This window comes from Serinus canaria, chromosome 8 (assembly GCF_022539315.1).
Source record: "Serinus canaria isolate serCan28SL12 chromosome 8, serCan2020, whole genome shotgun sequence".
In the NCBI taxonomy this organism is placed as follows: domain Eukaryota; kingdom Metazoa; phylum Chordata; class Aves; order Passeriformes; family Fringillidae; genus Serinus; species Serinus canaria.
In genome coordinates, this window is record NC_066322.1 from 27,676,408 (window position 1) to 27,693,185 (window position 16,778).

At 49.7% G+C, this 16,778-nt stretch overlaps 2 protein-coding genes across 2 annotated transcripts in view; both read right to left on the minus strand.

The window, feature by feature from the left end:
* The window catches only part of LOC103823406 (dimethylaniline monooxygenase [N-oxide-forming] 4), a 215,418-nt gene that overhangs the window by 41,678 nt on the left and 156,962 nt on the right, over positions 1 to 16,778 (minus strand). The gene's annotated exons all lie outside the window — the stretch shown is intronic.
* The window catches only part of PRRX1 (paired related homeobox 1), a 41,150-nt gene continuing 25,217 nt past the window's right edge, over positions 846 to 16,778 (minus strand). The window contains exons 2-4 of the mRNA XM_030226739.2: positions 10,890 to 11,065; positions 9,721 to 9,902; positions 846 to 4,402 (exon numbers count right to left, since the gene is read on the minus strand). Of these exons, the coding sequence (XP_030082599.1) occupies positions 4,264 to 4,402; positions 9,721 to 9,902; positions 10,890 to 11,065 (497 nt within the window). The 3' untranslated portion in view covers positions 846 to 4,263. The remainder of the gene's footprint in view (positions 4,403 to 9,720; positions 9,903 to 10,889; positions 11,066 to 16,778) is intronic.

Below are 16,778 nucleotides of genomic sequence, written 5' to 3' on the forward strand. Positions count from 1 at the left end.
GTTATTATTATTTCAGCTTCAGAGGAGGGAATAATCAGCTTTCCAAGGAATGCAAGCCTGGCTGAGTGCTGAGGGCCTTGCAGAGATACCCATCTCCCCTTAATCCCAAGGGTCTCTCTGGGGAAGTTTATCTGCCCAGGGAGGCTCAGAAGCCAGACCAGCAGGGAAATAAGATGCCAAGCCAGCCACAGCTTCCTAGCAGTTGTCTGAAATCTGAATTCAGAATTTACTGACCAAGAAGGGAAGCTGCAGAAGCCCCCCAGCACTGGAGCACAGCCCACCAACTCCACCCAGCCCAGCTCCCCATCTTCAGGAGACAAAACCAGCATCACTCCCACCCCTGCTTTAACAGCCTTCACTAATTAGCCCTGATGAGCCTCTGAGCTCCTTCTGCCTTGTTGGGAGGGAGGGATCTCCCTGCTGAGCCCAGCTCTGCTCACTCCTGCACAGGGATGGGACTCAACCCTGGTTTTCCTCTTCATTTGCTGCTCTCCCTCCCTCCCTCCCTGCTGGTCAGCCATCCCCAGCACCCAGAGGGGAATGTCCATCTCTCCCTCCCTCAATTCCCTTCCCTGTTCCCCACATTCAGCCCCACCTGGTGTCTCACCAGCCTGGAGGGGTGTGAGGAGCTGGGACAAAGCCACAGGTGTGTCTCCATCCCTCCTGAACTCCACCTCTTCCAGGAGAAGGCTGTGTGGGTGTTTCCTGCCTTGCAGCTGCCTGACCCCAAGCCCAGCTCCACGGGCTCCTGTTCCCCCCTAGAAGGCTCCAGAGAGTTCCCAGCCCCAGCCAACACTGCAGGACACCCCGGGGGCAGCAACACATGACACAGGTGTGGCAGCTCATGGAAAGGATTGAGGAGTCTCTTCCCCCTTTTATTGGAAATGGTCACTTCTATTCTAGTGCAAACACTGTACATTTTACATCACAAAGCAAGAGATAATTTACAGGATGGAAATCCCGTGCCATGTCAATCATCCATCCCTGCCATGCACAAAACTCCCCCTTTGAGGGAACCAGTCACCTATTTCTCTGCTGAGAGAGGGGGAGCCTGAGAAAACAGTGCTCATACAGAGCAGGCAAGAGGAAAATGCTTGAAGACACATTTTCTCCTCTGAATGGTACCCAAACTTAATGATAACTGTGGTAACCATGGCAACTTCCCAGAGCTCCAACTGGAAATCTGCTGAAACCCTGGAGAACTCCACTCTTTGAGGAAAAGGCCCTTGATTTGCACATATATTTACAGGGTTTAATAAAATACAGATTAAACACAATTGTAACATTTCACTTTGGCTTGATGGACGAGGAGTCGCTGTCTTTTGGCTGAGGCCATCAGCAATTACCAAACAAACCCCAGGAGCTGTCTGTTCATCCAGCTGGGCTCTGGCTAGTAAATCCATGTCAACAAAGCAATATTGGGGATGTCAAGGTCTTATCTGAACTGACAACAGCCCAGTCAGCTGTGGGGGCACCCCTGACCAAGCAGCCTGACCCAAGGCAAGACCCAGCTCAAACTGGAGGGGCAGAAGCTCCCACAGCCTCCCTGCAGGAGCAGCTCCATGCCAGACACTCCAGATAAAATGAAGAGGCTGAACAAGGGCTTGCACTGGCATTTGTGAGCCCCTTGATGTGACCATCCCAGCGTGGGGATGGAGATCTCAGCCCACGGCTGGGTCATGGAGCAGCAGGAGCTTCACACTCCCTTGATAACCTCAGAAAGTGGTGTCCCTACACAGACAGCACCAAAAGCTGCTCAGGGTGGTTTTTCTACTGCAGAAAGGCTGAGCAAAGCCTGGGGGAAAGCCACAGGCCGGAAGGAAAGAGCTGAAACTCCAGGGTGAGCTCCCAGGCCAGCAGAGGGGAACCCACCCAGGCTGCTGGCACTGCTGGGATGGGGATGGGATCTGGAGGAGAGCAGCAAGGCAGGGGGAGTGGAGAGAGCCAGCTCAGGGTACTCAACACCCAGTTCAGCCTTTGAGTGATGATATTCAGAGGCACTGGGTCCTTCCTGACCAATTCTTGTGTGCCTGTGTAGGCACAGGAAGCAGGAGTCAGGTTCAAGTGCAGCCTGAGATCTCCAAGGTGATCACTCGGCTCGAGGAGCTGGACCTGCTCTGTACAGGATAGAAATATTCTGGTTTACACATGTGAGGTTCTCCAGCCTGCAGGTGGCCAAGGAAAGGGATCAAACAGAACATGATGGATTTCTCAAAGCACAGTACTCCCCCTGCCTCCCTTTCCCTGGTTCTGCCTGTGACTTTCAGCTTTTTGTCCTGATCAATATTAGGGTTTTTTCCCCTCAAAAATACCCCCACAGGGAGGGGAAAAAAGAAAAATCCAGCAGCAATGCATACAATCACAACTTACTCCAGTTTGGAGGCACAACTTACAGGCACAACTTACTCCAGTTTGGATTTGGGGCTTTCTTCCTTGTGCTAGCTCAAATATTTTAGCTGGATTTCCATTCATCGTTTGCCAGTTTAATTTTCACTTGCACTTTAAAGAGATTTATTCCTCATTTCCTGCACCATGCTGTTTCAGACTATCAGAGCCCACTGGCAGACATCTACACATGCCCAGTGTGTCTGCAGCAAACACCAGGCTGGAGACCCAAGCCACTCCACCAGAAATATTCCTCATGGCTGAGCTTCATTCTCCTTCCCTGATGGTCCAGCCTGGACCATGGAGAAGCTCTGCTGCCTCCAGTGGGGCTCTTCCATGGCATGGTCCATCTCAGGTTGGACACAAGTGCTCTTTATTTGTCACAAGTGCTATTTGTCACCAATCAACCCCTTCCTTCCTCCCCCACACACGAGAGGCAGGAATGCCAGCAATGAGAAAGATCCTGATTTCCTCAGGATGTTTTGTGTGGAAGAAATGCCTTTATGGGCTGCATCTCCTCTGCTCTTCGTGGAGATGAATGAATGAGGTGCTAATTAGGTCTCCAGAGCCCAGAGGGAGGACAGCAGGCAGGGGAAATGGGTAAGGGTATGGACCAAGCCTTACTGAGCAGTGCTGAGGGATCTTTGGTGGGATGCTCCCTGCTGAGACATCACTTGTGCCCAGAGGGATTTCCCTGGGGATATCCCAAAAGCCACAAGAACCAGCCTGGCTGCACAGGAGCCCCTTGTTGTGTTCTGTGCCCATGGGGAAAATCTGCAGAAAGGAGTGGGGCTCCCTCCAGCACCACTTCTCTGGGGTTCCTCACGGGGGGACACGAGCTGCCTTTCCCAGAGCTGCCCAAGGCTGCAGGGAAGAGCTCTGCCAAGGCTGAGAGAGGCTGTGGCTGGAATTTCAATGCACAGCTCCACCTGGATGCAGCACCAACATCCTGAACGCTTTCAACGGGTTTTATTTTGTTTAATAAAAAACACCAACCAAGCTTGCATGTATTATCTTATATATATAAATATATACAGTATATATAAAACAAATGCATCTGGACAATGCCTTTCCCTGTGGCACAAACTGTAAGGCATAGAAAGGAGTGTCCTGACAGTCCTGATCTTGGCACTACAGAGAGATCCCCCTGCTCACACACCCACGGTGGCTTTGCTCTCTTCTTTGGCTTTTTGAGGCAGCAGGGCAGGGAATACTCAGCCCAACAATGGAGCTCTGCAGAGCCCAGGGAGGTTTTTCCAGGCAGCTCAGACAGCAGGAATCCATCTTGCTGCACTATCAGGCAGACTGAGAGGAACGTGCTGCCTCTGTGGCACGAGGGGGACTGGAGGGATGAGGGTTGGGTGGGTGTCATGGAAATTGGTGACCAAACAAATTCTTCTTCTAGGGTGAGCTGGGGCAGCGGGGAGAGGAGCAAGCTTTGTATCTCAGTGTGCTGGTGCTGGGACTGGTCCGTGGGCTGAGCCTGGCAGAGGTTTCTTTTTGCAGTCCCTCACAACAATGGAAACCAGCAAGGGTGAGACTGTCCTTTACTGAAGAAGCTCGCAGTATATTGAGCAGAAGCAATAAACCCGACGATAACAAGAAAATAAAAAACGGTGGCATTATCCCAAAAGGAAGGAGGAACCTGATCACTCACAGGTTCTGTTTGCTCCCCGTGTTCAGTTCTGGGTGAGGGATGGCTTTTTTTTCTTCTTCTTTTTTTTTCCTTTTTTTTTTTTTCTTTTTTATTTTTATTGTGGGTTTTTTTTTTGTTATTGTTCTCTTTTGATTTCTTTTTTTCTTTCAGCACAGACAAGTTGCAAAGCAGGACGGGTGCTCTTGTGTCTTCTCCTTCTGCAAGGCAGCTGCCCCCAGCTGTTAATTGACTGTGGGCACCTGATTCCTCTGTAAACTATATTCCTTTGCCTTCAGTCTCAGGTTGGCAATACTGTTGGCCATGTTCATGCCCTGTGCTGGGCTGGCGTTGGTACACGTGGCAGAGTAGGTGGCCATGGCACTGAGGGATGGAAAGAGAAACATCACGTCAGACGTGGCCTCCAAACCACAGCAGAGCCTAAATCCTGGTTTTTTCCATACCTGTGGGATGTCCTCCTGGAGTGCTGTCAGCAGGGAGTCACCACTCCCCTTTATTTAGCAAATCTTTCCACTGCTCTTCACGTACCCAGCCCCAAAGCTGGTTGAAGTCAACGGGAAAAATTCCCACTTCCTATTTTCTAACCCAAAAAAAGGTTTGCAATGAGGTCAGCCTGCCAGTTAGACCATTGTCCTTAAAAGTATTCCCACTGGAAGCAGTGTCTTTTTGATGAGACCAATTGCTGGTTTTACAGCCTGTGAAATCACGTCACTTCTGAAACACATGTTACATTAAAGAAACACTCTGGGAAAAACCCCTTTCAACAATTGTGATGTTTTTCTTGTTTCAGCCTTTTGGAATGAAAATTTCTACATTTTTTCCCCCCTCAAAACTTCAGCTGATTATAAAGAGCGTGTCCTAAAGGCTGAAGGAAGAAATCCAAAACATGAACCACTTTGTCTCCCTTCAAACTGCGACTTTATTCATGAAAAACATCACTTCTGACAGCAGAGGCTGAACAAAGATCTCCAACTCCTTTCTTATCCTACCAAAAAATCTGCAAAGCTGCTTTCCAGACCGCTAGAGAACTTGTTTAATCCATGTGTCCCATGGGTTTCTGTGAAAAGCAGCTGCCTCTGCCAGCTCCCCAAAACCCAGCAGAGCATTTGACCTGCTGCCCTTCCTTTACATGGCTCCACAGATCACAAGCAGCTGAGAGGCACCACATGAAGTGGAGGTGCCCAGTGAACACAGAGGGCTCAGGAGGAACCCCCAAATGCTCTGCTGGAGGCCAGCTCAGCTCTGGTGCTGACCTTTCCCATCTGCCTGCCCGGGTGGCTCACAGCTGGGAAATCCTCTGCTCCCTCCACACACCAGAACACCAAGATGGGCTGGGCTTTTTTTGCCTTTTTGTTTTTTCCTTTATATATATTTTTTTTTTTAAGGAAATTTTTTCCAGCACTGGAAAAAATGCAACAGCAAATCTCCCTGCAGGGACAGGGCACCTGCTGCACAGAGCCAGGCTGGAGCTGTGCCTGCTCACCCCGAGGTGCTGCTGGTATTTCTGACCTCCCAGAAGGTCAGAAATACTCCTGAAATCCTCCAGAAACACCTTCTGACCTTCTGGAAGGTTATCTGCCAGCAGTTTATCTGCCCCTCGGTGCTGTGTGAATCCTCAGGCTGCAGGAGACCCAGAGCAGGGAATATCTGCATTTCACCAGCAGCCAGCAGGTGTGGATGTGCTCTTTCTGTTTCTGGAGCTCTTCTCAACCAGCTGCACCCCCCATTCCCTCTCCATGGCTGGGCTGGTTGCTCTCCTCACCCCCTGCAGGAGGGTGCAAAGCTCCACAAGGTCTAAAGGTGGTGGCTACTTAACCCCCCATGCCCATCTGCTTCCACAGGGTGCATCTCCCCCATGAGCTGGAAACAAATCTGGAGAGCTTTTTGAGCTGGAAGAAATCTGGAGACCTTCAAGGGTACCCTACACTAGATAAAACAGGAGTTTTCAGTCAGGGCTGTAAACTGTCCCCTTCAAATCCAGGTTGCTGGCCAAGTTTGGGCTGAAACTCCAGGGAGCCTCTGGCTCCCAGCTCCCCAGAGGTGTGGGGAAGGTGGTTTCCCTTCCTGCTGCCAAGGGAAATCCCTGCTAAACCAAAAATCTCTAGAAGTACTTCCTTTCAGCAAATTATTCCAGCAGGAGCAGGGCACAAGAAGGCTGTGTCCAAACACCAGAACAGCTTGAGGCCACAGCTCCAGAGACTCTCCAGGGTCTAACAAGGGTTGAAGTCACCCTGCTGCCCACTCCCTCCACCCCATCCAGGCAGAGAAAAATCTCCTTCCTCCACTCAGCTTTCATGAAACACAGAGGAGCATCCTGTTTCTGAGGCCTGAAATCCTTCTTTCAAGTAAGGTTCTCAGTGGCCTGTGGAGCCAAAGGTTGCTGGAGTGGGAAGTGTGGGCTGCCAGTCTTGTTTTCTTAGGAACCTAGGCTAAAAAATGCCTAAATAAAACATCTCTCAACTTTGAAAAAAAAAAAAAAAGAATAGTATCTACTTGGCTGTCTGTGTGACAGAGATCTGCAAATAGATCTTTGGCTGACCTGTGGCTGAGTGTATTTGGAGAATAAACACAGGGACTGAAAACTTTTCCCAGATCTGAGAGGGAAGCCAGCCCTGGCCACGCTGCTCTGGGCCCTCCCCAGGAGTGGCTGTTAATCAGGGGCTGCTACAGCCCTGCTGGGAAGATGGGCAGGGGGCCATGCAGACACTCCCCATGGCTGCAGGGTTTCACTCTTTGAATATCTGAATGACCTTACTGCAAAGCCCTTTCAGATCAATGATGATCAGAAGGATCAGAAAGCCCAGGGAGCACAGAGTGTCTGAGGGTCCTGGGCACCCCACAGTGTGGAAAGCAGCTGCTCTGCTCCTCTGCCACTGCAGCCTGCTCTGAGGTGTGAGCTGCAAATGCCTTTGCTGAAACATCTTGGCTGCAGAGAAGACAAGGGGAAGGTGTGTCTCTGCATCCTGCCCAGGCACAGCCTGGAGCTGGGGCCTGGAAACCATCTCTAAGGGCTGTCCCTTCTCCCCTCTTCTCATCAGCACATCCCAAGTGCTCCAAGTGACCTCAGACAGCCCTTCCCAGGTGCCCTTGGGAGTTACCTCTGCAGGGTGTTCTAGCAGGGATTATGAAGCCCATCAACATCATCTCAAGGAAGGATGATCTCTTTTTGAAAGTGTGAGAGGTGGAAATAAGCCACAAGCATTGAGTAGGGGTCTGGTACTGTGAGCAGTGCAGTCCCACTGGGCTGGGGAAGGAACTCACTCCCCTTCCCTATCTCACCTCCCCAGAATGCTACAGCAAGGAACACTGCACAGGGAGAGAGCCTTAATCCATAAAAGAGGGATTTTGAGAGAGAGCAGCCATCAGAAAGAATCCAAAGGATAATGGCAATTTCTAAGATGAAGCTGGTGGCCACCAAAAGCATCCTTTCCCTTTTCTGCAGTGGCTGGGTCTATGACTGTTCTTCTGGACATCCAGGGTGGGTGAGGAGGACCCCACAGACCTGAAGCAACAAGCAGGAAGACCAGACCATGTGTCTGCAGCTCTTGCTGTGCAAACAATGCTTGCAGCAAAAGGAGGGTCAAGGTGACCTAGCAAGAGAGGTCCTGAGCATGGTGTGGCTCCTGGAAGGCAGTGGGAAGCTGGCAGTGACCAGGCCAGATGAACAGGAAGAAATCCAGCCAAAGGCTTCGTGGTCCTGACCAACAATGAAGCCACTGTGCTAAAAAACACCCTCCAAGCTCATTTTTAACTGCCTGTGAGCCAGCTGGCTCCCCACAAACCAACACATCCTGTGGAGCTTGTGTCCACACCCAGCTCCTGCAGAGCCAGCGATGGCACGGAGAGGACAGGGAGTGCTGTGATGTGCACAGACATCCCAGACGCTCTGAGCCTGGCCTTGTCACATCCATGCTCCCTTCCTGCCATCCAGGAGGTGCTGCACTGTGCTCTGTCACCTGGCCCTTCGTGCAGGCTGAGCCCAGTGCAGTGTTCACACACACCTGTGCTCAGGCCATGAAAGAATCTGCTCACCAGCCCGGTGCTGAGAATGCTGCACGGGGATGGAGTGAGCTCCCAGCCCCTGCTGGCATCCCCAGCAGTGGCACAGACACAGAACTCCCTCTTCTGGCCACTGTGTGCTGGCTGAGCCTCCCCGAGTGCTCTGAGCCCCCTCCCCTGGATCTGTGCCCCATGGAAAGGTTTCCTCCTTGCTATAAACTGAGGAAAACCTTCTGTTTCCATGCATTTCTACCTGAGCCTCTCTAGAAATTCCCTGAATTGCAGAGAGAAACTCCCAGAAGCTGCCAGAAAGACACAACAACACTGAGCTGGGACCGCACTGCAAAACTGGCAATGAGATGGTGTCACATTCACATTTTCTGAAAAATCCTTTGCCCAGGATTTCTCTTCTGGGAAGCTGAGAAACCTCAGGGAAAAAGGAAAACAATAATTATCTGATTTGCTTCCCCTGTGTTTTGCTGCTTTGGTGTGTGTTTGGAGATTTCTCACCCACAGGTGATTGTTCCATTGCATTCTGCTGGGAGTTGTTTTCACTCTTTGGCCAATCAGGGCCAGGCTGTGTCAGGGCTCTGGAGAGAGTCAGGAGCTTTCATTATTATCTTTTTAGCAGTCAGTAAGTATCTTTTCTGTATTCTTTAGTATGGTTTAGTTTAGTATTCTTTACTATAATATGGTATCATAAAATACTAAATTAGCCTTCTGAGAACATGGAGTCAGATTCATCATTCCTTCCTGTGTCTGGGGGCACCCCAAATACAATAAATGGGGTGGGAACAGGTGAGGAGAACCAATGGGATGGTCAGACTGCTGTATCCTCCAGCTGTGCATACAGCAGAGCTGTCTGAGGGCCACTTTTGGGGTGGTGCAGTGGGGTCAGTCAGTCACTCAGTCAGTCACTCAGACAGTCACTCAGACAGTCACTCAGTCAGTCACTCAGTCAGTCACTCAGGCAGTCAGTCAGGCAGTCACTCAGTCAGTCAGTCACTCAGGCAGTCAGTCAGGCAGTCAGACAGTCACTCAGTCAGGCAGTCACTCAGTCAGTCAGACAGTCACTCAGTCAGTCAGTCAGTCAGACAGTCACTCAGTCACTCAGTCAGTCAGTCAGTCACTCAGTTACTCAGGCAGTCAGTCACTCAGTCACTCACTCACCCACCTACTCATCCACTCACTCTCTCAATTACTTACTGACTGACCCACTCTCACTCACCCACTCTCACTCACCGACTCACTCATTCAGTCACTCACCTACTCTCACTCACTGTCACTCACTCACTCACCCACTCTCACTCACTCAATTACTCACTCACTCAGTCACTCACTCTCACTCACCCATTTACCCACTGTCACTCAGTCACTCAGTCACTCACCCACTCACTGACTCACTCGCTCACTCACTCACTCACTCACCCATTCACTGACTCACTGACTCACTGACTCACTCACTCACTGACTCACTGACTCACTCACTCACTCACTGACTCACTGACTCACTCACTCACTCACTCACTCACTCACTCACTCACTCACTCACTCACTCACTCACTCACTCACTCACTCACTCACTCACTCCCTCCCTCACTCACTGACCCACTCCCTCCCTCCCTCCCTCACTTTCTCCCTCACCCACCCCCTGGTTCCCTGCCCCCCGGTCCCTCCCTCACCTGTAGGGCGAGGCGGTGCCCCAGGACAGGTAGTCGGTGGCTCTGGGGGCGGGCCGGGGTACGATGGGCTGCTCCACGGCCGCCACGTCCCCGGAGTAGGATTTGAGCAGGGAGGCGTTCTTGCTGGCCAGCATGGCGCGCTCGTTCCGGCGGAACTTGGCTCTGCGGTTCTGGAACCACACCTGCAGGGGGACAGCACAGGGCCACCCACCATCACACCTGCTCTGCCACTGGCCACATCCCCATCCCCATTCCCAAAGCTGGCTGCTTCCCAGGCTGTCCCTGGGAACCCTAAGGATGGGAGAACCCTGGTGCCTGCTCTGATCAAGGTGAGGGGCTGGCTGAGGGACACGGGTGTGTCCCGTGCCGAGGGCTGTGGCAATCATATTTTCTGGAAAAATCCCTTTGCCCAGGATTTCTCTCCTGGGAAGCTGAGAAGCCTCAGAGAAAAACAATATTATCTCATTTGCTTCTCCAGTGCTTTGCTGCTTTGCACTGTGGTTGGAGATTATCCAACATGTGCTTGTTTCATTGGTTTCATGGGAATTGTTTTGACTTACTGGCTAATTATGGCCAAGCTGTGTCAGGGCTCTGGAAAGAGTCACGAGTCTTTTTTCATATCTTTTAGCCTTCTGTATGTATCCTTTCTGTATTCTTTAGTATAGTTTAGTCTTCTTTAGTATAGTTTTAGTATAGAATTCTTTAACATAATATAGTATCTTAATAAGTTAGCCTTCTAAGAACATGGAGTCAGATTCATCATTCCTCCCTTCACCTGGGAACCCTCCAAATGCAAGAGGTGGCAGCAAGACCTGGCAGTACTGTCCGTGTTCCATGGTCTGCTTTCACCTGCAGAAGGGTAGGGCCTGCAAGCTAAGAGCTCAAGGTAACATCAGCAGCCTGAGCATCCAACATCTTGGCCATATGGACACACCTGAGTGGGCAGGTGGTGAATAGGGGGGCAGGTCAGGCCTGGCAGTCTCCCTCAAGGCACGGTGGAGCCAGGATCTTGGTGACCCTCGTGTGCCACACAGACCCCAAGGATTTCTGCTGCCTTGCTGGAGTGGCCCAATGATGCCCCAGGTGAGGTGTGCCCAGGTGTGGGGTTACCTGAACTCTGGAGTGGCCCAATGATGCCCCAGGTGAGGTGTGCCCAGGTGTGGGGTTACCTGAACTCTGGCTTCAGTGAGGTTGACTCTGCGTGCAAGGTCTTCCCGTACGAAAGCATCGGGGTAGTGAGTCCTCTCAAAGACCCTCTCTAGTGCCTGCAGCTGGCTGCTGTTGAAGGTAGTCCTGTTCCTCCTCTGCTTTCTTTTCTTCTTCTCTTCTGAGTTCAGCTGATCATCTGGAAGAGACAATTGGGGATGTGAAAAGTGAGAAAGCCACGAGCCCACAGCCACGGGGTGAAGGACCTCGATGGTTTCAAGAGGGAAAGGGCTTAGGAAGGGGCTTGCACAGTTTTAACCCCACACATCAACCACGCTGGGTTAGTCCCCAGGGAAGAGGAGGTGGAAAGTGCACCAACCTCAAGCATTCCTTTTTCAGTTCTACTGTGTAAGACTTGGGCCAGATCTCTTAAGCAACCCCAGGTCTCAGCTTTCTTATCTCTAAAAAGCAGCAAAAAAACCCCAAAATGCATCTCCCCATTCCTCACAATCCCAGAAAACCTTTCTGATGGCAAAATATCACAAAGCCCTGTTCTCTCTGCTTCAGTTTCCAAGGACTGCTCTGACTGGGACGTAACACAGCTCTCTGGGGTAAGAGCACACTCTTGGACGCTGCTAGTGAGGAGCAGCTGTGCCCTCTGCAGCATCCTCCTAGCCTGGCTGAGCCCAGCAAGGTGTTGAACAACCACCCATAAGAGCATGTATTGCTTTGTACCTGGTTTGCATTTACTCAGAAATTAATCAACACATCCGGATCACGCCAGCATGTATGAGGTGCCACCAAAAAAATCCACGTTACCCTGGGGGGACCTGAGCCAAGAATCATGTCAGCATTAAAGTGTATTGATCCCTGAATCCATAAAAATGCACAAGCTAGGGAATCATATTCTAAGTTCATCCCTGCACAGCTTGGCCCAGGTGAGTGTCACCACTGAGAGTGCCAGGGCTTGACCTGCTATGTACAGATGGAGAACACCCACTCAACAGTCACTCCTTTTGCCATGTACAAATGTGACAGCTCCCCTTATCCCTCTCTTCTGCAGGGGGTATGTGAGGCACAGGGAGAGGCTGACAAGGAAATGAAAGTCTGCAGTTGTTGTCCTCACCACCTGTTTGTGCTGCTTTTCACAGCCCATCTGGTAGCAGTTACTGCACCTGAACACCTTTGGAGCAAGGCCCATCCTTTGGAGAACAAAAGGACATTCCTCTTAAATTAAAGCATGGCTTTCAAATTCCTTCAGGTTTACAGCGCCTCCATCCCTAATCCTCCTCCAGCAGCCTGATGATCCCCAGAAGGCTCCTCTCCAGCCTGGGGATTCCTGGGTGCAAAACCACACCCTTGGTTTTCCCGTATCCGAGAGCAAGTGTTTGGAGACAGGTTTTTAACAGGAATGCTGAGGTGTAAAGCTGAGCTGGGAAGGGACTGGCAGAGGCAGGAAGGTGCAAGAACAACAAAGGTATGAATGAACTAAAGCAGCTCAGGTGGTGGGATGGAAGTGCTGCTGGTGCACACGTTTCTCCCTGCTGCGGGGTTTAACGCCGTCACACGCTCCATCCCCTATAAAGGAGAAAAACCCTGCACGTCCCTCTCTTGACTCATCACCAAACCCTTCTCAAAAGGGGTCAGCTATTTCCCCCTGGCTCTGCTGTGCTGCTGTGCACCACACAACCCAGCAAACAGAGCCTCAGGGCACAAACGTCCCTCCAAATGCCACAAACACTGCAAGGCCAGCTGCTGGAGAGGCCAAAGACAACACGGCCTCCTTTGGAGTTACCCACTTCATGCTATTTTCTAATCTAAACCCTGCCTATGCAGAGAGCATATGAACAAATCAATAAAAGCCTTTGGGACCCTTTCAGAATCCCATCCAGGCCTCTGAAGCATCGTTTCTGCCCAGAAGACAACACCCGGCTGCAGGGAACGTGAGCTCGGCCCTGCGTGACAGCTACACATGAGGAAGGGTGAGCACATCCCTCTGGGGAGCAAGAAGAAGGGCCAAAGTCTGGAAAACACTGGAGAACACTGAAGAACACTGAAGAATTCCCCTTGCCAAGCACGTTAGCACAATTTGCCTGGTTTCCTCCTGGCTAAAGCGAGACGCCGGTGATTCACGGCTCACCTCGTAATTACTGCGCCCAAAAATAGCTGGGCTGAGGGACAGAAAGTGTCCGTGCTGGGTGACTCATGGCTGGGTCACTGCTGGCTAAAGCACCCCCAGCCTGGGCTGCCACAGAGCAGGGCTGTCAGTCACCCTCTTTTTCCAGGACAGAGCTGCATGGAGGTGACAACAAAGCATGACCTGCTTTCACAGGGAGCTCTGGAATTTTGGGGTCTCTCATCACCGTGCCTCTGGAACAGCACGAGATCCTGATGTCTACAGGAGTGATGTGGGTAGCAGGGAAAAAAAAAATAATAACAGGATATTAATGCAGAGCAGCATGGCAGTCCTTTTGTCTTGCCATGTGCTGCTAAGGAGGGACAGCACACACCTAAACCCAGCCTGCCTGCAAATGTCACCTGGCTCACAGCGCTCCCCGGCTGCCTCCAGCACGTCAGCAGCGTGGTTCTGCTTCTCTGCTGTTATTTCTTTATCAGGAAACAACCCTGAACACTGGGAAATTAATGGTATTCCTGAAAAATGGTATTCCTGAAAAATGGCATTCCTAAACAGAGTTGACAGCATGAGTGACTGGGGTCAGCAGAAAGGGAGAGGAGAGGGAAACAGCTCTAAAGCTTTTTAGGTAGGTCAGAAGTCTTTTGTCAATGTTCTTTTAATCAGAAAAGTTTTATTACATGCAGCGTTCTCAAAAGCTGAGCAGCTTGCAAATGTGCCTTGCAGAGAGATTGAAATGTGTGTTCTCCTCTCAGGAACCAAGGGCTGGACAACCTGGGAATTTCATTGGCAAATCCCAACCTTCCATGCTGGGACTACATTTCCTGCTTCTACATTCGCGTCTTCCTGTGCTATTTCTACATTCCCCCATAACATGCAGGTCCTGCTGTCATACACAAGTGCACCAAAGCATTTTCAAGTGCTCCCAAATGATTCAGCAGGAAACATCCTATTCTTTTTTCCTCTTGCAGGGAGGCAGATCCACACTGGCAGACACTCCAATCTATTCTCCCTGCACAGTGTCTGTCCCAGTGCCTGTAACTATCGCTGGGGCACCACCAGGCAGCTCCTCCTGGGATGCCACATTGAAAATAATTAAAAAACCCAAACAACAAAACCCCAAAAACAAACAAACCCCCCCCAATTAAATTAAATTATAAACTAAATCAAAGTTGAAAACTAAATGCCTACGTAGGAGTTTCAAGATTGGTATTTTTTTCATCAATACTTACAATCACAACATATTTCAGATTTCTAGTTTGCAGGAATGCTTGTGCATACTTGCATTCATTCCAGGTCAGAACAAAAACCAATTTCCAGATGGGATTTACATTGTGTGGGCAGTTTGGAAAAGTTTTGACCAGTTCTATTAAGTCCAGAACCAGCAATTAGCTCATTAATTGGATCCAAACTGAAAGTAAACCACTGGATTTAATTAAGGGAGGGACAGAGACACTTAACCACAGTATAATGTATGGTAAGGCAGCAAAGATTTGTTACAGGAGTGATAGAAATTGTAAACTAGAGAAAGGATTCCAGGAAGAAAATAAGGAATCACACTCTAATCACAGCCTTCAAAATAAGAAGCTAACGTTTGTACACAGATTTAAGAACAAGCAAGACAAATTATTTCACAGTGAAAAAAACCCAAACAAACTATACATTAAAAAGGCAACAACTCAAAACTCTTAAAATATAAAAAAATACTGCAAGTAAGTGAAAGAGAAAGTTTTATTCAGATTGGTGGAGAAAGAAAGGAAAAGGGAGAACAGAGGGGAAAGAAAACAGGGCTTTTTATTGGGTTTAAACTTAAATTTCATGAAGCTTGAATAGAAATATATCTGGGTGTTCCCCCAGCTCTGGGCAGGCTCCTCTCCCCAACATCAGCCATGCAGTTTTTAGCCCATCACACACTCCCAGTCCACTTTCACTGACGCTCTGCTTTGCTTTCGATCCCTCCAGAACATCCCTCCAGAACACTGCAACACTTTGTGTGCAGGGCAGCTTTGTCAACTGGCATCATAAAACACCCAAAACCTAAACCCAGAGCAGAAATGTTTAGCCAAAGCCAACACAAGGTTCCAAGCAGAGCAATGGGGACACACAAAACCCACCCAGTGACAGAGCCCTGCCCCACTGATCTGAGACAAGGCTCACTCAATCTTCCAGCCCGCTCCTCCCGAGGGCTCCTTGTCCAGCAGCAGCATCCATTGTCTTTGCCAGATGTGAGCAGGGGGACATAAATGGATGAGATTTCATGCCCAGAGCTGCCTGAAGTATCTTTCTAAAATCCCCCAGGAGAGAACAAACTCCAGCTCAGGCGGATTTCTGCGCGCAAGAGAATTATTTCCGAATGGAAGAGAGGTTTAACCTCAGGGCACACACATGCTGCACAGAGAAGGTGCAGGTATCCCACAGCAGCCATCACAAATGCAGGCAATCTGGAATGAAGATAACAAATTAAAGTAAATATGTTAAGGCAGGAGATGCCTTTTGAGTCATGTACTCCAGTACAGCAGCGATACCAAGCTCAGTTGTATAACAGTGATAACAGCAGGTTTTTATTCTGAGTACAGGTCAGAATATAGAGATTTCTGAACTATCATTTTCTTCTCATTACACAACACCAGCTGAGCTTTTTTCCTAACCTCTGCTGTTTGGGGTTTTTTTTCTACATTAACTTAATGTTTAAATTATTTCAATTACACAGAAAATCCAAGTATCCAAAGTTCCAGTCTTGTTAGAGCATCAGGAACACAGGAAAAAAAATGTAATGAAGAAACAGATGCTCTATTCCCTTTAAGAGCCATCTCTTGTGACTATCTTGCAGTCAGGTTCAAGTTTTGCACATAAATAAGAAGTTGTTCTGTGCATGAGCACGAAGCTTCAGAAAGGTGACACTGAATTTTTCATACCAAATCTGAGTTTTAATGTTAAACAGAAAAACATGCATATTTTCAGAATTACCCGTGGAGCTACAGCAGTTCATCTCCAAAGTGTCTGCAATGTGGGACCTATCAGGGTGATTTTTAGCTGCCTGCACACAAGTAATTACAGATCATTGCAGAGCTGTGAACAGCTGGGATAGCAGGGAGAGCCTTGTATCCTTTGGAACAGGATAATAAATACCTACTTTAATAAATACCTACTTTATTCCTTTAATAAAGAAGTAATAAATAATTTAATAAACCTCTACTTTATTCCTTTAACAACGTCTAGCCTCTGTTCCAGGCAGCCTCTCAAGGCATCACCCTATTGAAGTTGGCTCAGCCTGCCAGGACCTGCTGAGGTCCTGCACAGCCACAGCCTCACCAATGGGGAGGAGGAAACCCTGGCTGAGGATGAAACCCTGGCTGTCCTCCCTCAGGACAGGGGCTGAGCAGAGGGAGCTCTCACCTGCACTGTGACCAAAGGAGACATTCCCAGGTGGGATCTGAGGCACAACACAGTCAGGGACTCTTGGGCCCTGGAATGAGGTCTTGGGGCTGGCATTTTCCAGGTGGAGAGTCTACAGATGCCTCCAAGCTTCTGAGAAGAGTTTTGAGCATGCAAACAACCTTCACCCAAACTTACCAGGCACTGGGGACTTGAGTGCAGAGGCTTTCCCTGTGTTCTGCTCTGCAGGGATAGGGTCCCATCAAAACCCCAAGCTGCCCTATCCTATCCTAAGTCTGTAAGCCAGAACTCCTTTCCAGGGTGGTTTCAGCTCTGGTGCTCTGTCTCTCATCTGGTGGCAACCTGTAGAGCACATGGGCAGTTTTAGCAGCTAAGATGTGAG